The sequence below is a fragment of the Dendrobates tinctorius genome, unplaced genomic scaffold, assembly GCF_039654945.1.
Source record: "Dendrobates tinctorius isolate UK_male_01 unplaced genomic scaffold, ASM3965494v1 ptg000112l, whole genome shotgun sequence".
In the NCBI taxonomy this organism is placed as follows: Eukaryota; Metazoa; Chordata; class Amphibia; order Anura; family Dendrobatidae; genus Dendrobates; species Dendrobates tinctorius.
In genome coordinates, this window is record NW_027361780.1 from 1354238 (window position 1) to 1378669 (window position 24432).

The 24432-nt window shown below is 45.8% G+C and overlaps 1 protein-coding gene across 3 annotated transcripts in view; it reads right to left on the reverse strand.

Annotated features, from left to right (window-relative positions):
- Nucleotides 1-24432, reverse strand: part of NF1 (neurofibromin 1) — a 419128-nt gene that overhangs the window by 155695 nt on the left and 239001 nt on the right. For all 3 annotated transcript variants that reach the window (XM_073589728.1, XM_073589727.1, XM_073589726.1), the window contains exons 31-32: nucleotides 21304-21462; nucleotides 16969-17066 (exon numbers count right to left, since the gene is read on the reverse strand). In XM_073589728.1, coding sequence (XP_073445829.1) covers nucleotides 16969-17066; nucleotides 21304-21462 — 257 coding nt within the window. The remainder of the gene's footprint in view (nucleotides 1-16968; nucleotides 17067-21303; nucleotides 21463-24432) is intronic.

Below are 24432 nucleotides of genomic sequence, written 5' to 3' on the forward strand. Positions count from 1 at the left end.
CGGTCTTTGCTGTTGCTTCAATCTTCGACCATGGGTTTTAAGAAAGTGAGCTGCCCTGTCAAGTTTTTTTGACCTTTCTTGTGAATCAGGACCTTATCTCTTGCTGCACACTGGTTTTTGGTACTACCAATGGAAGGTTTCCAGGAAATTAACAAGGAGGAGCCAGAGTTGGAGGAGTGAATCCATACAAGTGAGATTAAGGAAATGTTGGGAAGGTGGGACAAAAATTTCAGAGTTTATTGAAAAGAAACATTGTGAAAAATTTGATACAGGTCGTGCGTTGGCGCCGTGTAATGACATTTGCCTCACTTATTTTTTAAACATTTTTAAAGGGATAAACAAACCTTCTTGGACAGGTTTTTACTGAAACCTCCTGCAAGTGAAAATGAGGAAAGTGTGGCAAAATGGCAAAAATCAGTGAAGATGATGATTAAGATGATTAAGTGAAGTTATTAAAAAAAAAAAAAAAAAAAAAAAAAAAGGACAGTACAATAGTTTACTACACCTTTAATATAAATAATAAAGTTAATTTTACTTCTTTAAACACAGAACAAAAAAAATGGTGTGGTATTTAGGGGGCTGGAACAGATTGCTAGCATTTCATTTTAATGGGGAAATATAATTTGATTTACAAGCAAGCTGAGTTAAGAGATCGGTCACAGAAAGAATTAAACACGCAAGTCATGTACTGTTACTTGGTTTGGTCATTCTGTCTGACAGAGTCCCTTAAGGGTATGTTTCCACGGACAGTAAATGCTGCAGATTGGATGCTGCGTACAGCCGCAGCATCAAATACGCAGCGTCCAGATGTTACAGCATAGTGGTGGTGATCTTATGAAATCCCATCTCCGCTACGCGTTCAAACACGCAGGTGGCACACCCACGTATACGCTAACCATCTATTACAAAAATTTCCCCAACATACTATCAAAAAATATCAAAGTCTAAAAAATTAATACTCAGCTGTATTACGTATACATGCACATGCGGCACGTCTTTATAGACCGCAGCATGTCTATCATGTGGAGAAGCTCTGTGTCTGCAAGAAAAATAGCACTGTTTTATGCAGGGGTGTGGAGTCGGAGTCGTAGAGTCGGAGCTCATTTTGGTGGAGTCAGTATAAAATGGTCCAACTCCTAAAATATATAATAAATTGGGTATAGTAGTTCAATGCAGAATGTGCTGAATATTTTTTCATAGGAATGTGGGAAAGTTATGAAATGTCCTCTAAATGGCTGTTCTATTCCTGATCTAAGGCTACATTCACACTCAGCGTTTTTGCTGCGTTTTTTGAGGATACGTTTTTCAGCTGCAAAAGCAGATCAGCTTTTTAAAAAACCGCATCACCTGAAAGGTTTTTGAGCTCATAGATAATGTTTTCAATAGCAAAAGCAGATTAGAAATCTGCTCTATCTATCCATTTATCCATATCTGTCTATCCATATCTTATCTGTATCAAAAAGAATGAAAGCTGGGTAGAACACAGACTAAAGGCCCCGTCTCACTAAGCGATCTCGGTAGCGAGATCGCTGCTGAGTCACAACTTTTGTGACGTAACAGCGATCTCACCAGCGAGATCGCTGTGTGACAGCGATCAGCGAGCGGCCCCCTGCCGGTATCGCTGAAAGAAACCTCTGGACATTTCTTTGGTCGCTGGTCTCCCTCTGGCCAGCACGCATCGCTGTGTGTGACAGGAGGGAGACCAGCGATCAGGTGTAAAAAAAGGAGACGTGTGTACTCACCGTAAAATCTCTCTCTCTTAGCCTTTAATTGGGGGACACAGAACCGTGGGTGTTATGCTGCTGTCCACTAGGAGGCGACACTATGCATAATCTGAAAAAGATTAACTTTGGCTCCTCCTCTGCAGTATACACCACCCCTGGACGGCGTCAGCCTTCTCCAGTTTTGTGCAAAAGCATTAGGAGGAATATACCAGAAACATAACCATGCCTGTAAAAAAAGGCTACTATAAACAGGCTCAAACAACAATATGAGAACCCAACCATAACAACGGCCCGCAAGGGCAACAGGGTGGGAGCTGTGTCCCCCAATTAAAGGCTAAGAGAAAGATTTTACGGTGAGTACACAAAAATCTCCTTCACTCTGTCGCCTTATTGGGGGACACAGAACCGTGGGACGTCCCAAAGCAGTCCCTGGGTGGGAAGCAGTGGACGAATATTGTGCTGACAGTCCTCTAGACTTGGGGTACTGCCGCCTGCTTGACCCGTCTACCCAGGCTCGCATCCGCTGAGGACTGGGTATGCACTCTGTAGTGTTTTGTAAATGTGTGCAGGCTAGTCCAAGTGGCTGCCTTACACACTTGATGTGCTGAGGCTTGATGCCGAATGGCCCAAGAGGCCCCTACCGCCCGCGTAGAGTGTGCCGTGATACCGGCCGAAAGGGGAGAATTGTTCCTCATTGAGGTGGAAGCTGGACACGACCTTCGGAAGTAAGGATGGTACTGTACGGAGAACCACCTTGTCCTGATGAAAAACCAGGAAGGGTTGTCTGCAGGAAAGAGCTGAAAGTTCAGACACCCTGCGTAGCGAGGTGATTGCCACCAGGAAAACCACTTTCTGTGATAGAAAGCGGAGTGAGACCACCCTAAGGGGTTCAAAAGGAGGTGACTGTAGTGCTGTCAAGACCAGGTTGAGGTCCCACATCTCAAACGGACGTTTGTAGGGGGGAACCAATCGGGAAACCCCTTGGAGAAAAGTCTTCACTTGGGGCTTGTTAGCAATACGCCTCTGAAAGAGCACTGAGAGCGCTGACACCTGGCTCTTCAGCGAGCCCAGGGATAGCCCGGCGTCCAGGCCTGACTGAAGGAAACCGAGGACCTTTGGAAGAGAATAGGGAAGTGGAATCTGCCCACGAGAGTCGCACCATGTTTAGAAAATCTTCCAGGTACGATAGTAAATCCTGGCTGAAGTTGGCTTTCGAGCCCTGATCATGGTTTTAACAACGTCCGGTGAAAAACCTGCTTGGGTCAAAACCCAGGTCTCAATGGCCACGCCGTCAAATTGAGAGCCCGAGTTCTGGTGGAAGAACGGGTCTTGTGACAGGAGGTTGGGACGTGTGGGGAGACGCCAGGGAGCGTCTGCTGTGAGTTGCACGACGTCGGCGTACCATGTACGCCTGGGCCAGTCTGGAGCGATCAGAATGGTGGGAACACCCTCTTGTTTGATCTTCCTCAGGACTCTGGAGATCAGGGGGAGGGGTGGAAAAATGTACAGAAGCTGGAACTGGGTCCAGTCCTGAACCAGGGCATCTGCTCCGAGCGACCGCGGATCGCGCGTCCTGGCCATGAAATTGGGAACCTTGGCATTGAGATGGGATGCCATCAGACCAACGTCCGGGGTCCCCCAACGATGACAGAACTGACAGAAGACTTCGGGATGGAGAGACCATTCCCCCGAGTCCATTCCTTGTCGGCTGAGATAGTCTGCTTCCCAGTTGTCCACACCCGGAATGTGGACCGCGGAGAGTACCGACCTTGCAGCCTCCGCCCATTGTAGGATACGCGTTACTTCGGTCATCGCCAGGATGCTGCGGGTGGCGCCTTGATGGTTTACGTATGCCACTGCCGTGGCATTGTGCGACTGTACTCTGATATGAGAGTCTGCCATCAAGTGATGGAAGGCTTTCAACGCCAGGAAGATGGCCCGAATTTCCAGGATGTTGATGGGCATGGTCGATTCCCTTGGTGACCACCTGCCTTGCGTTCTGTGATGTAGGTGCACCGCTCCCCAACCCATAAGGCTTGCGTCGGTGGTCAAAACCTTCCATTGACCGGAGAGAAAGGATTTTCCCCTTGCAAGCGAGGTTGGCTCGAGCCACCAGTGCAGGGACCTCCTGGTGTTTGCTGATAACCGGAACTCCCTGTCGAGGGAGAACGGATTCCTGTCCCAGGACTTGAGGATGGCCAGTTGAAGGGGTCTGAGGTGAAACTGGGCAAATGGTACCGCCTCCATTGCTGCTGCCATCCTGCCAAGTACTCTCATGGCATACCGGAGAGATCTGGGGGACTTGCGGAGGAGTGTGTGAACTCCCAGACGGACAGCCAGTGCCTTGTCCCTGGGGAGGATCACCAGACCATTGGAGTTGTCGAATAGCATCCCCAGGAAGGTCAGAGACTGACTCGGGGTAGTCGAGGACTTCTGTAAATTGACTAACCATCCCAGGCGCGTCAGAGTGTCGATCGTGATCGAGACGTTGACCTCGCTGATGAGAAGGTCGTGCAGGTATGGAATGACTATGCCTCTGGAGTGCAGAACATCCATGGTAGCTGCCATGACCTTTGTAAATGTTCTGGGAGCCGTGGGGAGACAGAACGGGAGGGCCACAAACTGGTAATGGTCTTGGTTGATTGCGAATCTGAGAAACCTCTGATGGGAGGGAGCAATCGGCATATGCAGGTATGCGTCCTGTATGTCTATGGAGGCAAGATATTCTCCTTTTTCCATAGACGCAACGATTGACCGGAGGGATTCCATGCGGAAGTGACAAACTCGAACATACTTGTTGAGTTGCTTGAGGTCTAGTATGGGTCGGAGGCTGCCTCCCTTCTTGGGCACCACGAACAGGTTGAAGTAGAACCCTCGGAAGCGCTCTTCTGCTGGGACTGGCACTATGACTCCTGCTTGCAGGAGGGAAGAAACCGCTTGACGGAAGGCCTGAGCTTTGAGCGGGGATTTTGGAGGGACAGAGGGATAAAAACCTGTGCGGTGGGCTGGTAGTAAACTCAATTTTGTATCCTGAAGACACTATTTCCTTGACCCACTTGTCTTCTGTAATAGGCAGCCAGACCTGCTGAAAGAGTAGCAGTCGTCCGCCTACAAGTGGGATGTCTTCCAGAGGGCATGAGTCAGGATGAGGGAAAAGTCTGAGGTTTTCCTCCTTTAGGTTTTGCCAGGCTTGCCTTTGATTGCCAGTTCCTGTCCGGCCTCTGTGCCGCACGTGTGTTGTCCCTGTGGGGGGGAACGATTACGGTTTTGTGCTGGGCGTGAGACGGACCAGCCTGAAGAATTCCGAAAGGATAGGAAACGAGATCGATTACGCCTTTTAAACGTGCGTTTTGGTCTTAGTTGAGGGAGGGAAGTACTTTTGCCCCCGGTAGCATTGGATATCATTGTATCCAGCTTTTCACCGAAAAGACGGCCACTGAAGTACGGGAGATTTGTTAGGGACTTTTTTGAGGCCGCATCCGCTTTCCATTCTCTTAGCCAGAGAATACACCGGATTGTGATGGCGTTTGATGCTATTCCCGCTATTCCTCTTGCAGAGTCCAACGCTGCATGGACCATGTAATCTGCCACCACTGCAATTTGCACCGCCTGGTCCGCCAGCTGAGGATTTGAAGCTTGAAGGCCCTTTTGCAATAGATCAGCCCAAGCCATGATGGCCTTGGCTGCCCAAACTGAAGCAAATGCGGGAGCCAAAGAGGCACCTGCCGCTTCAAAGATTGAACGAGCCATGCGTTCGACTTGTCTGTCTGCTGTTGTCCTTGGGGGTTGAACTGTCCGGAAGCGAGAGAAGCGTTTGTGCTGCCAGCCTAGAGACTGGAGGGTCCACTTCAGGCGGATCTGTCCAATCCTTGGTGTCTTTCTGTGGAAAGGGGTATTTTGCTTCCAAATACTTGCGATTGGCGATTTTTTTCTCAGGCTGCGAAAAATGCTTAGAAAGGATTTTTTGAAATTCCGGGTGATTAGGGAAGACCTTTGATGGTTTCTGAACACTTTCAAAGGAAATCTTGTGTTCTGGTGCTTCCGGGGTTGGATCTGAAATGTCCAGCACCCGAAGGATGGAAGAGACGATATCCTCAACTATCGCAGTATTGCTAGGGGGACAAGGGAGCAAAGCGTTCTCTGTTTTGTTATCTGAATTGGAGTCACATATGCCCTCTGAGTCTTGCGCATCGCTAAGGAGCTCCCTAGCGGGCGAACTAGAGCGGAGGTTTCCCGTGGTCTGGGATCGTTGTGGAGATCCGCATTGTCCTTCTCACTCAGGGGACGGCCTCGGTGATCTGAGGCCACTGTGTCTTTCCCTGGAGGGGGAAGACCTATTGCTATGTGAGGACGCAGATGAACGCGACCTGTGGGTCCGCTTACGCCTCGAACTGTCAGAAGCGCCCTGATCATGAGACCTGACGTCCCTTCGCTGGGTAACGTTCATAGCCGAGACATGACCCTGCAGAGCCTGCAGTAATGTGGAGGTCAGGTTATCTATAGATTGTGTCATAGACTGCGACATCTACTGCCGCTGGGGAGAGTGGCCTTGCAGGCTGTGCAGACTGCATAAAAGCAGTCTTGCCTGGTTCTTTTCCTTGAGCCCGACATTGTACCTTTAGTGGAGGCCCTACAGGGGTATCTACGCAGAGGAAAGGAGTAGGAGAGCGCTATATGGTATAGGAATTCACAGCTGAGTACCAAGGACCCAGCTGTGATCTTACCCCACCGGTGCTCCCCCTTAGGTCCAGCGCTGATAAGTCCCACGTCCTGTGCCCCACGGAGACTGCTGTGCTGCGTCCTTCCAGGTGCAGCAAGATGGCCACCGGATTCTGAGGTGGAGGAGGAGGGGGGGGAGAGCTGGAAAAAGGGCGAGCTGGGCCATGTAAAAACACGCCCCCTCCTGCCTCGATCCGCCCCTTCTATGACACTGCAGTGTCATTTTCGTCATCCGGGGGGCGGGCCGGGGGGCGGGAATGGGGCGGTGACTTCGGCTAGGCCGAAGCCGCGGACTAAATTTGAGGTCTCCTGCCCAGCAGGGCTCCAGGAAGGCGCGGTCGTCCACGGGGGGGGGGTCGCATTTAAACCAGACCCCCCCAGAATGAAAGGAGGGCTGGCGGTGGGGCCATATATGTGACTGGGGCCCTGTGGTGGGTCCCTTGGGGCGCCATTGCTGCAGAAACTGGGGCGCAGGGAGCCCGGTCTCTGATAAGTGCCGTGCCTCGCTGCACCTCCCCCGGTCCCAAAAGGAGCCCACAGGTGGACTGGGGTCCCTGGTGCCTGGTACAGGCCCTACCTGCGGTGTCTCAACATAATACCCCCAGAGGGGGATTAGGGAGGGTGCTGCTGTCACCGTCAGGGGGCTTCATCGTCGCCTCGACCTCGACCCGGACGGAACTGAGGAAGGAGGGGGGTCTCTACCTCGAACCAGTACCCGAGGGACTGGTGAGGGAGCGACATGGGGAAGAGCCACCTCAACCGGGTACCCCTAATAGGGGACCGAGGAGGGAGCCATGCCGGGAGTCTCGCTGGAGACCCTCTTTTCTTCATCTGTAGTCCTTTGGAAAAAAAAAATCCAGGAGAAAAGACGGAGTAAAAAAAATCTTAGGTGTGCCTCCTGCGACACTAAGCAAAAACTGGAGAAGGCTGACGCCGTCCAGGGGTGTATACTGCAGAGGAGGAGCCAAAGTTAATCTTTTTCAGATTATGCATAGTGTCGCCTCCTAGTGGACAGCAGCATAACACCCACGGTTCTGTGTCCCCCAATAAGGCGACAGAGTAATAATAAAAAAAATAAAAAATATAGTTATTCTCACCTTCCGACGTCCTGTTCAGCCATCCCGCCTCTCTCCACGCTCCGGTCCCAGTGATCCTTTAAACGAATGACGGCGAGACTTTGTTATCCCTCGAGACCGTGAAATCTCGCGGTCATTCGTGCAAAGGATCACTGGGACCGGAGCGTGGAGAGAGGCAGGATGGCTGAACGTGACGTCGGAAGGTGAGAATAACTATATTTTTTATTTTGATTCTATTTTTTACAGGGATGGCCAGCGATGCAGGGTGCTCGGCATCGCTGTGCTGATCGCTGGTGAAGCTGTCTGTGTGACAGCTCACCAGCGATCACATAGCGACTTACTAGCGATCCTGACACCTTGAAATCGGTGTCGGGATCGCTGGTAAGTCGCTTAGTGTGACGGGGCCTTAACACTCTTTCTTTTTAGCACCAGTCAGGTACACCTCATAGCTGCCCAAAAGGACACCCAGGACAGGCACTGCTCGTCTTCAGTAACATATCAACATCAATTGATAGTTGGAATAAATAGACTGCATTCACCACATGTTAAGGTGCAGGCTTTATTTTCAAGTGTAGGGGTGTGCAGTATAAGGTTCTGCAGCAGCTGAGGTGTGCAGTATGAGATTCTGCGGAACAGTATGAGGTTCTGCCCCCCCCCCCCTCCTAGTTTTGATCCTGGCTAAAACCGTTTCTTATAGATATGGCGAACCCTCAGGTAACCCTAAATGAAGGTCAATGGACACAGGTGGCTGAATTGAAGGAATTGCTTAATCACCTATTTACCGTGACTAAAAAATTACAAGCTGAGGATTTAACTCCTGGCATTTTCATAAGGGAGTGGAAGAACTTGCTATTTTGCCTGTCCCAAAGAGGAGATTTAATCGCAGATGGCATTTCTGCTTCAATGAAACGGAGAGACACACAGCTATTGGAAAATAAAATTTTTCTGGCAGCTGTTCATGTGGACCCAAGTCATCGTATATTGCTTGATGATCAACAGCTTACTAAAGGAAAAGAAGCTCTGACTGAGGTAGCAGTTAGGATGAGTGGCCTACACGAGGGCTGCCAGGCGCAAGAGGACTTGGGTCCTGACAGTGCTACTGCTGCCATATCTTCATCCTCATCAGATGAGGAGTTTGACTTTGACAAGTATTTGGATGATATGGAGCAGGCAAAGCGTTGCTGCAAGGAAAAAGATTTCACTCCGTCTCCTATAGCAAGCAGATTCACCATATTTCAGCAAAATGTTTCACTTGCTCTCAAAGAAAAAGAAAAATTCAACCGTTCATCAAAACTGACTGTGCATGAGGCAATTCCTTTATACCCGGAAATTGTTAGAGATGTTCCTATGTGGTTACGACTTTGCCTCCAACCCAAGTTAGTGTAGAGAAGTTGTTATCTGGCCTTAAAATTATTAGGTCAGATTTTAGGTCATCTATGAAGGAGGATCTGATGGAGGCAATTCTATTTCTTAGAACAAATTCATAGACTGCACAAATATTATCTAGTATGTTTTTGTTGAAAACTGTTTTTTGCCACTTACATAGTTTATTACATAGTGTTTTATATATATATATGTAATCGATATTACATAGTGTATTACATATTTCCAATTTACAGTTTGTGTTCTAAAGTTGTATTCCAATACACGGGTATTAAATACCTGGTAATGTGTTTTTTCATGACACATGACGGCACCACGAGAGAGAGGGGATCCGCCCCACGAGGACAGGAAACCTTCAAAATAAAAGGGGCGGCGCCTCTCTCCGCATCAGTTGTTTTACAGAGCACGAGAGGAACTCCGCAGGTTAGTGGACACATAAATAATACATATTTTATACTGCTAAATTTCCAACACCAAGGGAGTGTATAATACTAACAAAACACCCAACTAATGACGTGATCAAATAGGGCGGGAATATAAGGGTGCCGTCATGTGTCATGAAAAAACACATTACCAGGTATGTAATACCCGTGTTTTTCCATTCTACATGACGGCACCACGAGAGAGTTACAGAGATTTGTATTCTCTTTAGGGGGGGATCACTGCCTGTAACACTTCTCCCAAATGTGAGATCAGAGGCAGCAGATAGGTCTAATCTGTAATGTCTGAAAAAGGTAGATGGAGAGGACCAAGTGGCCGCCTTACAGATTTGGTCGATGGAGGCGTCCGCTCTCTCCGCCCAGGACGTTGCCATGGCCCTCGTGGAGTGGGCTTTTAGGCCCTCTGGAACAGCCCTGCCTGCACTACTATATGCTAGTATGATGGCCTCTCTCACCCATCTAGCTATAGTTTGCTTAGAGGCTTTAAGGCCTTTCCTTGCCTCCTGATATGAGACAAATAAGGCCCTGTTTCCTCCATGGTTTTGTCACCTCTAAATACTGTAGGATACATCTCCTAACGTCTAAGCAATGTAATCTCTCTTCCTTTTTGTTACCGGGGTTAGGACAAAAGGATGGCAAGATTATTTCCTGAGCTCTGTGGAATTTCGACACTACCTTAGGGAGGTATGCTGGATCTAATCTTAACACGACTCTATCGTCCATAACCTGAGTGTATGGCGGGTCTGCTGATAGTGCGTGTAAGTCCCCAACCCTACGTGCCGATGTGAGTGCCACTAACAAGGCTGTTTTTAAAGTTAACACTTTATCTGATGTTGCGTTTATTGGTTCAAATGGGCTTTCCGTTAGAGATGATAGGACTAAATTTAGATCCCAGGGAGGAGGTTTAGGAGATGGGACAGAGTCAGCTCTAGTACAGGCCCGGATAAATCTGGCGACCCATCTATCGTTTGCCAGGTCATAGTTGAATAATGCTGCCAGGGCTGAGACGTGTACTTTCAGGGTGCTGACCGCTAAACCCAAGTCTAAACCCCTTTGTAGAAACTCTAGCACTGCCCTCACAGGTACTTCCCCCTCCTGTATTGGGCCTGAGGTGGACAAAAATTTTCTCCATATTCTCCCGTATATTTTTGTAGTCACTGGCTTTCTGCTACTGATTAGGGTGGAAATCAACCTTGCTGAAAAACCTTTCTTCTCTAACAGTGACCTTTCAAATTCCAGGCTGTCAAATGCAGCCTGGAATTCGGAGGGTGATTGAAGGGACCCTGTGTTAGGAGGTCGTGGTCCTCTGGGAGCACCCATGGGTCTGTCACTGACATCACTCTTAGCCAATAGAACCACGGCCTTTTTGGCCAAAAGGGAGCTATCATAATTACTCTGGCTTGATCCTCCCTGATCTTCTTCAGGACTAATGGAATGAGGCATATCGGAGGGAAGGCGTACAGGAGACCTGATGTCCATTTTATCCTGAAGGCGTCTACCGCCAGTGGCATGTCTGCTGGCCTTAGGGAGCAGAATTTTTGAACTTTTCTGTTGGTTTTTGAGGCGAAGAGATCTATTATGGGTTTTCCCCACCTCTGCACAATTTGTTGAAAAATGGACTCTTTTAGGCACCATTCGCCTTGCTTTAAGCGGTTTCTGCTCAGAAAGTCCGCCTTCAGGTTGTCCACGCCTCGGATATGCAGGGCCGATAATGAGAGAAACTGATGTTCCGCCAGAGTCAGGATTCTTCTTGCTATTTCCATTAATGCCCGAGAACGGGTGCCCCCCTGATGGTTCACGTATGCAACTGCTGTACGATTGTCCGATAGGACTTTCACATGATGTCCTCTCAGGTGTGTCAGCAATCCTTCCAGCGCTCTTTCGATGGCTAGTAGCTCCCACTCGTTTGAGGATAGATCTTTTTCCTCCTGAGCCCAAGGATCTTGGAGCCATAGGGTGTCTAGATGGGCTCCCCAGCCCCAGGGACTGGCATCTGTCGTGACTACTCTGGAGGCTGTATATGTCCAGGGTACTCCCCTCGGAGAAGACTATCTGTAACCACCATCTTAGTGACTGGAGTACAGGATCCGGGATGGTGAGCTTCTGTTCTAACTGCCCTTGAAGCGTCAGATCGCTTTGTAACACACACCACTGAAGTTCCCTTGTGTGAAATTGAGCCCATTTTACCGCTGGTATGCAGGAGGTTAGGGACCCCAACACTGACATGGCTTTCCTCAGAGTCATTGTTGGCTTTCCTAATGTTGTCCTGATTAGATTTTTGATTTTCTCTTCTTTCTCCTTTGGGAGGCGACATTCCTGTATTACCGAGTCTATTGTTAGGCCCAAAAAATTCTGGACCATTGTTGGCTCCAACCTGGATTTTTTGAGGTTCAGTTGCCAACCCAGAGTCTGAAGAGTCTCTATCACTATCTTGACTCGTTCCTGACAGTGAGAGAAATCTTTCCCCACTATCAAGAAGTCGTCCAGATATGGTATTACTAGAGCATCTTTTTCTCTGAGATGTGCCGTGACCTCCGCAATTAATTTCGTGAAGACCCGGGGGGCTGTTGCTACCCCAAAGGGCAGAGCCTTGTACTGAAAGTGATGCCACTGAGATTTTATCTGGACTGCCACCCTGAGATATTTGCGGTCTTGCTGCCGGATCGGGACATGATAGTAAGCATCCTTGAGATCCAGGACCGACATGTAACACCGAGGGAAGAGGAGTTTCACTGTAGATCTTATCGTCTCCATCTTGAATGATGGGACTACTAGATACTTGTTGAGGCCTTTCAGATTTATAATCGTCCTCCAGGAATCGTCTGGTTTCTTTATCAGAAATAGGGGGGAGTAAAAGCCTTCCTTCCTTTCTTTTTCTGGAACTTCTAGTACGAGTTTTTGTATAAGTGATAATACCTCCCCTTCCAAGCTCTTTTGTCTTTCTTGAGATGATTGTACCAGAGTTTGAATGAATTTTTGTGGTGGCCAGTGGTGGAATTTTAACTCCAGACCTGACCCTACTATCTGTCGGATCCAGGTGCTGGATGAGATCCTTTCCCAGGCTGGGAGGAAGTGAGAGAGCCTTCCCCCCACCTGAGAAGGACCGTCACTGGGCGGGTTTTTTGGCTTCTCTTGGGGGCTTACTGAAATAGAAGCCTCTCCCTCCTCTGTATCGTCTGTCAGAATTGTTTCTGTCACGATCTTTAAATTGTTGTCTTCTGAATTTTCGGCCCCTCTGAAAGGAGCGCCGAAAGGCTTGAAATGGTTGTTTCGGAAAATTCTTTTTTGTATCACTCGCTTTTTCCAACACTTCATCCAATGCCGGACCGAATAAGAAATTTCCTTCACATGGTAGAGAGCAAAGTTTCATTTTTGCCTGAGTGTCCCCCGGCCAGCATTTGAGCCATACCGCACGCCGTCCCACATTGGTTAAGGCTGCTGACTTTGACGCTAGCCTGGCCGAATCTGCTGACGCCTTTGCGAGAAAGTCTGCCGCCGCTCTAATAGCCGGTAATGCTTCCCGAATCGTCTCTCTGGGAACTCCTTGTTCTAATTGATCCTCCAAGTTGTCTGTCCATATCTTCAGGGACCTAGCCACACAAGTGGCTGCGATGGCGGGTCTTAGTGCCCCAGCCGAGGTTTCCCAGGCTGCCTTAAGGCAATTGTCCGCCTTCCGGTCCAGCGGTTTTTTTTAGAAACCCCAGGTCCTCAAAGGGTAGGGAAGATTTTCTGGCGACCTTTGATATCGCTACATCAATTTTGGGGGCCCTATGCCAGGATGAGGATGCCTCTTCCTCAAAGGGGTATCTCCTCTTCAGGGAATTCGTTATCTGGGACTTCCTTTCTGGTTTTTCCCATTCGCGTTTTATGAGTGCTTTCAGTTGCTCATTAACAGGGAAGGTTTTACGTTTTTTCTTTTGCAGTCCACTGAACATGAGTTCTTGGGCTGTCTTTTTCGCTCTTCTACTAGCCCCATGGTAGATCTAACTGCTTTAATGAGTTCATCTGTAGTTTCTACTGGGAACGTATCTTCCCCGTCCGAGCTACTTCCTGAATACTGCGTCTTATTTGAGTCGTCTTCTGACCCTGTAGAGTCTTGTTGAGAGACCCCTGAGGGGCTTGATCTCCTAGTTTTCCTCTCTGTATCTACAGATTGTAATGCTCTTACTGACTTGGAAACTTCTGTCTGAATTATGGACCTCAGACTATCCGAAAATGAGGGTGTCTCCTCCGCTATGGTTTTGTTAATGCACTCCTGGCATAACTTTTTGTTCCAGGCTGCTTCTACGGGACTTTTACATAAAGCACATTCTTTATTTTTAGACTTTCCTCTACATTTCTTAGGGACCTCCTATACTCCACCCCACCAATGTATGTAAGAGGAGGAGGAGAGGGAAGAGAGGAGAAAAGAGAAAGATAACAGACATTAGATTACTGGACTTTCTCGAAGTTCACTCACCACTCGGGCGCTCCACAGAACGGGTACCGGATCTGGAGGCTGACTGGTCCTTTCACTGTCTCCCAACGAGACTATGGACCCCTCTTTCATGCGGTGACGATCCGCCCGTGCGCTGCCCGAGTGGCTCACACTACTGCTGCGGCGGCGTGTCTTTGCTTTCTCCTCTGAGCACGACCGCCTCTCCTTTGCTTCCTGGCGCGGTTGCACATGCTCTGGCGAAGGGCTCTCCATTATGCTGCCTATGGCTGCGAGTAGTCACCTCCAACTCAAAATTGGTGCTGTGACGCCTGCTCGCCTTTTCTGGCGATCTTAAATAGCACCTCTTTTTTTTTGGACCACCTGGTCCCGCACCTGCCCCGCTAGTGTCTGTGTGGACGCGCGTGCCCCATGCCTCTGCGTGCCCCCCCGGGACCGTGCACACCTTCTGCCTCTCGCAGGCCCCACGGCGCGTCGCTCTACTTCCGGGTCGCACGCAACCACTTCCGGTTCAGCGGCCGTCATGCGCGCTCCCAACGCGCGCGCCTCCCGGTGCGGCCATACGAACCTGGGCCGGGTGAGCGCCTGGGCCCTACTTGCTTCGGGGCCCCCAGACACCCCTTACCTGCCCGATGGCCTGGCCACCACTGACTGCAGGTATCCTTTTCGCTGCGGGGTCCGGTGTCTGGTCTTCAACGGGGAGGGTACACTGTCTGTGGCCTCCGAGGAGCATTTTTCTCTGCCCGGGCACCGATGTGTCTCCTGGGCTGCATGGCCACTGTATGTCGACAGGGAGGGAACACTGCAAGTGGCCTCCCTGGACCTTCTTTGTGTGCTGTCATCTTGGAGGGTCCACCGCCAAGGTACCCCGCTTCGCCTGGGCATCTGCCCTACCGGCTGTGGCCATGCCTTCGCTCAGGGGGGACATAGGCATATATGGCCCCCGAGGCGACTACCGGTACCCGGCGTCGGGTGTAGCAAATCCATGCCTGCCATTAATCACCCGACCCGGGTCCAGGCATCCTCTTCTTTCTTCAAAATCTTCAAGAGGCTTTCATCTTGAGGGTTCCCCGTCGAGGACAGGAAACCAACTGATGCGGAGAGAGGAGCCGCCCCTTTTATCATGAAGGTTTCCTGTCCTCGTGGGGCGGATCCCCTCTCTCTCGTGGTGCCGTCATGTAGAATGGAAAAAAATATATATTATGTTCCATCTAAATGTCTTTATTATTGTATCATAAAAATGATTAAATGTCTGATGTTCACATTGTACTACAATAAATTTTTCACTTAAATATAAGCAATATATGTTGGAGTCGGAGTCGTGGAGTCAGTGGCGCAGGTTTGGCTTACCGACTCTCCACAACCCTAGTTTTATGTATAGGATGCGGTGATTCTGCATGTGTTCAATGAGCACATGCGGAATCACCGAGCGTACAAAGCCGGCAGCTCTTTGGACAGAGCAGTCACATGCCACGTCCAAAGCGCTGCCGGATAGAGCCCGTGAAAACATACCCTTAAAAGAACGTTGTGCGATGAAAAACCCTTCTGTAGGAGCATAAGGCTATGTTCACATGCAGCCTTTTTGCTGGATTCTTTTCTGAATCTAAAACATGTTACCTTGGCAGTAAAAATACGCTTCAAAATCTCAGCAAAAACACTGCTAAAAGGCTGCAAAAATGTTGCATTTTTTGATGTTAATTTCAATTGTTTTCTGTATGTGAAAACAACTGAAAAAATTGTGTCATCAGTGTTTTTCATGGACGGATAAAGAAATAAGTGACAAAGCTTCTATACTTTGCAATGTTAACCACTGACAGCACACCGACGCCATTCGTGTGCTGTATGTGTTTTCCACAGACCCAGTGACTTGCATTGGTCTTTGTCCAGAGTGCTGCCGTAAAAAAATGGACGTGACTGCGTGTTTTGCAGTGACACATGGTGCATGAAAAAACACGGATACATGAATAGCACCATAAGTTATAATGGTACATGATGTGTCCGTGAAAAAAATGGATACAACACATTCGTGCAACACGGAATTCTGAATGAGGCACTCGATATTAAAACCTACCTAGGATATGTAAGAGCCAAGAAGAAAAACAATATCAGGATAGCCACGAGGAATACCAGTGGGAGCTCACAAAACTCCGCATGAGCTCATATTCAAGATATTATCCATGAAAGGGCAGCAAGCTCACATGCCCTTTAAGATCCAACATTTAATTAAAGTAGTGAATTCATTATAAGATCAAAAATGATTGTATGATAATAGGACATTGCGAGGCATCTCATTGTGTTCAGATAGTAAAACGTATCACCAGTTAACTTGTATGTACGTGATCACATTTATATTTCAGAACAGAAATACAGTGAACATTATGTAAATGATATTTTCTGAATAAAGGCAGTTCATGGGTAACAAACTAGTTGGTTTAGGAACAAACCTACAGATCCTAATTTGTAAACAAATGGAACAGTGCATGTAAAAATCAAACACACTAATTTCATTGCTAGCCTATTTGGTGGACTCACTGCCTACCGACCAGTCCTCCTCTTTCTATCCTCATCATTATAAGCCGGGATTTTCAGCAACGCCCAGGTCTCGGAGGTCACTACATGTCATGGCAATATGACCTTACAACGGGCAGTATCCTCTGAGACCTGGAAGGAGCCGGAAGTTCTGGTCTATAGCAATGAGGCCGGAGATGGGTGCACTACAGCAGAAAGACGACTACGTGGCAGGCAGTGAAGCAACCAAAGAGGTCATTATTGGTTTAAAAACAAAAAAACAAAACAAAAAACACTACTTTTCTCCGCCCACCCCCACGCCAGCCATTTGGTCCTCTTCTTTCTGCTGTCAAGCGCTGCATCTCCATCTCTTCTTGCTTTCGCGGTAGCAAGCTGCATCTCAGGCCTCTTCATTGTAGGCCCGAACTTCTGGGCAACAACCACGTCTCAGAGGTCAATGAGCATCATAAGGTCCCAGAGCATATCTTCACATCACGACCTTACCATAAGCAGTGATATTTGAAACCAGGAAGGTCAATAGAAAAATAATTTGTACAAAAAGAATAGCTATGTGCTGATTAGAAGTTAAAAAAAAGTCTGTATGGGGCTGTTGTTCTAAAACACAGGCATTTATTTTCTATAGCTTTCATAATGAAATGATTGTAGAAAATAGGATCTCTTACCTTCGTGCTGCATCAAAATTGCTCTTCACAAAATCATTAAATGGACGCATGTGCTCCTCTTTTGTAAACAGGACGTGATTGGCAATACTTTGGAGAATCTGCATTATAAAATGATTAACGTAGGTATATTTTGGCTTCATCAATATACAATTTTCAGTTTTTTTTATTTAGCACCAGTAATGTTCCTTCAGTCCCAGTCACAAAGGGGCTCACAATCTAATTGGTCTATCTGATAGCCAAACATTATGTCAAAAACATACTAAGCTAAGGCTACTTTCACACTTGCGTTTTTTTGCTGCGTGTTTTTTGCGCACACAAACGCATGAAAAAAACGCATAATGCGTTTGTGTGCGTTTTTTTTGCGGGTTTTGGTGCATTTTTTAAAAAAATGCATGCTTTCTTTGCGCATACGTGCGCATTACATTGCGCACGTATGCGCACCCATAGACGTTAATGGGTGTTTTGCTGTAAAAAAAAAAAAAACAACGCATTTTTTGGGGCAAGTCGGACGCACAAAAAATGCAACAGGATGCATTTTGTGCGCCCGAGCGCACACTTAAGAAAAAACGCATGCGCATACAAACGCATGTGTATGCGCACATATGCGCACCCATGTTAAAGTATAGGGGGAAAAAACGCATGCTTTTTTTGCGCTAAAAAGCAGCGCAAAAAAACTCAAGTGTGAAACCAGCCTAAAATATATTAAAATGGAACCTGACACGTCCCCTATGTCCTCCAACCCACCAGTATAACACTGTTTGTTGCTAAATACCATGCCTATCCAAGACTTTTATAGTGTTTAACATCTAGACCCATGTTGAAAAAAAGGGTATATAAACTTGCATTTACTATGCTAACTAGACTTTTGGCTAGTCAGTAGAGTGTTTTCTGCCAGACCAGTCTGCGCTCATAGCATGTTATCACACCCCTGTGGGCATGATCATATGATTTGCATGAGTTTTTGCCATCACCATCTCCCTGCAAACATGTGCATATGCATGGCATTATTCACCCACATCATTGCTTCTCCACAGCAGGGTGTACGCTTACCGACTTCAGAGGCACAGTGCGCATGGGCAAATAAAGCCAAGTGCATGTGCAAATTTTGAAGGGAGCTGGCGATGCCTCCATCTCTTGAAAACATGGTCTCACATCCACAGGAGAGTGATAACATGCTGTGGACAACGGTCAGTAGGATCTATGCTCCCAAGTCACCTAGGTCATAGAAAGCTGAATGAATTGTTACCTGTATATCAGCAATTCAATGTTTTATTTCAGAGAAATCCACATTTTTCTTATAAATAATGAGCTCTAAAGATCTATGGGCTGGACACTGATCTGCATGAGAATCTGCCTCCAGAGATTATAATAAATGAAAGGGTCCGCTTACAGTGTGAGTCAGAGACATGTAATAAGGTTAAACCTGAAAACAATGGTGCAATAGTGTCTTATCTGAGCAACAACTTTGCTACGTTACAGGGAGTTGCTCACTTGGTCAGGTTTTGAAACCGCAACACACTTGATATAGCTGCTGAAGACCCACACGACTGCCCACGATACAAGAAACAGGGAAAAAGGATTTATTTTCTGTGCTACCAAGAATACCAATGAAAATTCCAGAGAAAAGAGCAGGAACCAGGATAAAAGAATGTGCTTCAATATTTAACAAACTTCATCAGGACAAAAACCACAAAAACAGCATTTTTTATCCTGATTCCTGCTCCTTTCTTGGAATTTGCATCGGTATATTTGCCAGCACAAAAAAAAAAAAAACTTTTTCCCTGCTTCTTGTAAAGAGACATGCACTGATTGACCGTCTGCTCTCTTGATCTACATTGACTCATACTGGTAATGCCTTTTATTTCAAATAAGCTCTGGAGGCAGATTTTCACACAGAACTGTCAGGCCTATAGAGATTAACAGCTCATTTACATATTAAGAAAAACATTTTATTCAGTTGCCTATGCCCTACATGCCTATATAGACTGCTTAGCATGGTTTATTCTACTAACAGATTCCCTTTAAAGTGCATCTACATTATCCCCAGAAAATTACTATAGTGCAGGACACTGCAACAGAATCCTTTTTCTAAATCATTGTATTAATGATTTTCACTGATCTGCTAATCCACAGAACAGACTACTGAAACTGCTGCAGGCTACACTTTGCTAAGCATGGTCCTTTTTCTGCTAAGCTACCATCTTCAGCGTGGGAGCATGCTGTGTCACACATAGAACTGGAAAATGTCAAATTATACAATTTAGAATACTGTAAAATTGAGATAAAAGACAAGCTAGAAAATGAATTAGATGATCTGAATTAAAAAAAAAAAAAGGGTTTAATCCAACTTTTACCTTAAAGGAAATGAAAACTAGTGGAAAAGTCAGTTATAAATATATTTCTAAATACCTTTAACCCCATCATGCTGCAGCCCTTTTTCCTTTCTGTGTTTGTTTTTCGCTCCCCTTCTTCCCAGAGCCATAACTTTTTTATTTTTCCGTCAATAAGGCCATGCGAGGGCTTTTTTTTTTTTTGCGAGAAAAGTTGTACTTTTGATTGGTTTTACCATGTCGTGTACTGGAAAACGGGAAAAAGTTCCAAGTGCGATGAAATTGCAAAACAAGTGCAATTCCATAACTGTTTTTTGATTTATTTTACCATGTTAACCAAATGCTAAAACTGACCTGCCGATATGATTCTCCAGGTCATTATGAATTTGTAGATACCAAGCATGTATAGGTTCTTTTTTTATTTCAGTGGTGGGAAAAAAAAATCCAAAATTAGTTAAAAAAAACAAAAAACAAAACACAAATTGCGTCATTTTTCGAGGCCTGCAGCGTCTCCTTTTTTTCATGATCTTGGGCTGGCTGAGGGTTTATTTTTTGCACGCTGAGCTGACGTTTTAATGATACCATTTTAGGGTGGATACAATCTTTTGACTGCCCTTATTGCATTTTAATGCAATGCTGTGTTAACAAAAAACGTAATTCTGGCGCTTCTTTTTCCGCTACACCGCTTACCAATCGGATTTGTTTTTTTATATAGCTTGATAGAGCAGGCAATTCTGAAAGCGGCGATACCAAATACGTGTATTTTTTTGTTTTATTTTGAATGGGGGATGATTTGAACGTTTATATTTTTAAAAACTTTTTTTTTTAACTTTTCACTTGCTTCAATAGTCTCCATGGGAGACTAGAAATTGATAATTCGATCGCCTCTGCTACACACAGGCGATGATGAGATCGCTTGTGTGCAGCAGAAATGCTCACTTGCTACGAGCGCCGACTGCTGGGCAGCGTTCATAACAATCCCGCAATGACAACGGGGTTCTGCTACAGACCCTGGGTAGCTTCATACCAATCCATCGGCGACCCACGGTCATGTGACACGGGTGCCGATGGCCAGGATTAGTGACATGCTTTCGGGGCGAGCACATTAAATGCCGCTGTCAGAGAATGACATTGGCATTTAACAGGTTAACAGGTGCGGGTGGATCGTGATTCCACCCGCTGCTGTAAGGGGCACATGTCAGCAGTTAAAAACAGTTGACATGTGCGAGAAAGTTGTGGGCTCAGCTCCAAAGCCCATATCAAATCTTTCTGATTAACATGGGAGAGGATAGCAGTGGTAAGGTAAGGGGGCAGCTACTAACACTGTTGTGCACCGTCTTTCTGATCTAATAATGGAGAAACGAAGGGTGTTGAGGTAAGAAGAGACTTAATAACTACTGGAATAATTGCCTCAAGGCATTCAGTCAGTATTACATTTTGTTGCACATCCACACCACTGTTGCGGGCCCCACCTGATTACAGCAGTTAAGGCCCCTTTACATTTAGCAATGCACCAGCGATCCCGACCACGATATGACCCGGTCAGGATCGCTGGTGCATCACTAAATGGTCGCTAGTGAGCTGCCAAACAGGCAGATCTCACAGCGACGTAGCAGCGATCCTGACGTCCTCCCGCCCATGTCGCTCGTCGGCGCCAGCAGGAAACGCCCGACGAGAAATGGAGCTGCGCAATCAGCGACAGACAGCGGAGGAGCCGGTCGGAGGTAAGTATCACACATAGCGATATCGCTAGCAATATCGCTGCAGCGTCACAAAATCGGTGACGCTTTAGCGATATCGCTATGAGTAAAACCCCTTTTACATGAAGCCTTTAGCCAGAAGACTATCCTCAATCTGTAGGGGGATGGGTAGGCGAGAGTTTTTTTTTTTCATTTTTACTGTTTGGCCATGCTGGTGCACGTTTTAGAAAACCAGTACAAAACCCATTTACCCGAAAAAGTAAATAAAATGACCTCTCAAAAATACAAACAGAGCAAAGGCATACCTTTGACATTAACTTTAAGCCACGTTCAATTCTCGGTGATGGCTTCTTGTCCAATATCCCTGCTTCATACGGAGACACAATGGCCGGATTAATGAACCTAAGGAACATGGCACTTCCAACCGCGCCAATGCTGTTCTGCGGAAATCTCTGGCTTACAACCTGTAAAAAAATGTTATAATAATGTAATATTTAGAAGGAAAATAAACACTGAAATTCTACTAGACATGCACAACACCTTTTGAATATTGTAAAAGATTAAAAGCATCATGATTTTAAAATGATCTCTTAAAAGTAACTTCAGAGGAACATGGTGGATCATGTAAATTCATGTACAGAAGCCATGGTGCAGTTAATAAGCAGATACCATTTAGGAACTCCACTAATGAGATGCAGTGAAATTAGTCAGCTAGTAGTCAGCACAATATTAAACGGTTAACTAGTGCAGTGGTTTCCAAACTTAGGCCTAACTCACACACACAATTTGCTGTATTTTCACACTCTCTAAAATAAAAAAAAAGAAAACAAATATTGAAGACTTTTCGGCTAAATATTACTTTAAAGCCTAAAGTGAAAAAAAGCAGGCATAGCATTTTGTCCTGTGACTTAGTAGTTTGTAGTGCTATTTTTCAAAACAAATGACATGCTTTGTACATTTTTTGGGGGGGTGGTTGAATATATGCTTCTCTGTAGGACTTAAATAATGTTGTTAAAAATACAGTTGAAACTTTGGTAGTAATGATGGGTTCACATGACGCACCAGAACAAGATAGTGCTTACACTTAGTATGACCAATGAATGTCAATTTGCCCTGAAAATTAGATCATCTCTCAGAAAACTTCATGATGTGATAGGAGATGAAAATATAAAGCTTAATTAAAAAAAAATAGATTATATATATATATACATACACACACACATATATACACACACACACACACACACATATATACACACACATACACACACAAATTTATGTATTTGTGGTGCATGTATGTGTGGGCATGGAAAGTATCCAAAACCCTTTAAGTTTTTCACTCTGTTTCATTGGAGCTGTTTGGCAAATTCAAAAATTTCATTTTTTTCTCAATATACACTCTGCACCCCATCTTGACTAGAATAAAACAAATGTAGAAATTTTTGCAAAGTTATTAAAAAAGAAAAACTGAAATATCACATGATCATAAGTATTCAGACCCTTTGCTTAGTATGGAGTAGAAGCACCCTTTTGAGCTAGTACAGCCATGAGTCTTCTTGGGAACGATGCAACAAGCTTTTCACACCTGGATTTGGGGATCCTCTGCCATTCTTCCTTGCAGATCCTCTCCAGTTCCATCAGGTTGGATGGTGAATGTTGGTGGACAGTCATTTTCAGGTCTTCTCTAGAGATGCTCAATTGGGTTTAGGTCAGGGCTCTGGCTGGGCCAGTCAAGAATGGTCACAGAATTGTTCTGAAGGCACTCTTGTTACTTTAGCTGTGTGTTTAAGGTCATTGTCTTGTTGCAAGGTGAACCTTTGGCCAAGTCTGAGGTCCAGAGCACTCTGGAAGAGGTTTTCATCCAGGATCTCTCTGTACTCTGCTGCATTCATGTTTCCTTCAATTGCAACCAGTCATCCTGTCCCTGCAGCGGAAAAACACCCCCATAATATGATGCTGCCACCACGTTTCACTGTTGGGATTGTATTTGGGGGGTGATGTGCAGTGCCTGGTTTTCTCCACAATTACAGCTTAGAATTATCACCAAAAAGTTCTAGCTTCGTCTCATCAGACCAGAGAATCTTATTTCTCATAGTCTGGGTGTCCTTCATGTGTTTTTTTTTTTTTTTTTTTAAAGCAAACTATGCGGGATTTCATATGTCTGGCACTGAGGAGAGGCTTCCGTCGGGCCACTCTGCCATAAAGGCCCGACTGGTGCAGGGCTGTGATAGTTGACTTTGTGGAACTTTCTCCCATCTCCCTACTGCATCTGTGGAGCTCAGCCACAGTGATATTGGTGTTCTTCTTTACCTCTCTCACCAAGGCTTTTCTCCCACGATTGCGCAGTTTGGCTGGACAGCCAGGTCTAGGAAGACTTCTGGTGGTCCCAAACTTCTTCCATTTAAGGATTATGGAGGCCACTGTGCTCTTAGAAACCTTGAGTACTGCAGAAATTCTTTAGTAACCTTGGCTAGATCTATGCCGTGCCACAATTCTGTCTCGGAGCTCCTTGACCAGTTCCTTTGACCAAATGATTCTCATTTGGTCTGACATGCACTGTGAGGTCTTATATAGACAGGTGTGTGCCTTTACAAATCAAGTTCTATCAGTTTAATTAAACACAGCTGGACTCTAATGAAAGAGTAGAACCATCTCAAGGAGGATCACAAGGAAATAGACAGCATGTGACTTAAATAGGAGTGTGAGCAAAGGGTCTGAATACTTATGACCATATGATATTTCAGTTTTTCTTTTTTAATCAATTGGCAAAAATTTTTACATTTGTTTTTTTTGCTGTCAAGATGGGGTGCAGAATGAGAAAAAAAAATTAACTTTTTTGAATTTATTACATGGCTGCAATGAAATAAACAGTGAAAAATTTAAAGGGGTCTGAATACCTTCCGTACATACTTTGTGTAGATAAATATTATATATATATATATATATATATATATATATATACACACATACACACACACACACACACACATACACTTATATTTATTATATATACATACATATAGTGGGTGAAAGTACTGAACATATCACCAATTTTCCAAGTAAATATATTTCTAAAAGTGTTATTGACATGAAACTCTCACCAGATGTCTGTTGCGATGCCGGCAAAGAAATCAAACCATAGGTTTCCATAAGATAAGTTGTGTGTAATAATGACAAATGACACAGGAAAAAAGTACTGAACTAACTTCCTGAAATGGAATGCTTCATACAAAATTCTTTGTTGGTGATGACCGCTTCAAGACGCCTCCTGTATGAAGAAACTAGTGATGCGTTCAATACTTATTTCACCCGATGTATTTATAGTTATATAACTAGAAAAATCCTGTCAAGTTTAGTAATGAAAGCCCTTTAAGGAAGGGGAAGCTGTAGTTGGCTCTCCATTGTCTCACTATTTTGACAACGGTGTGAGACTT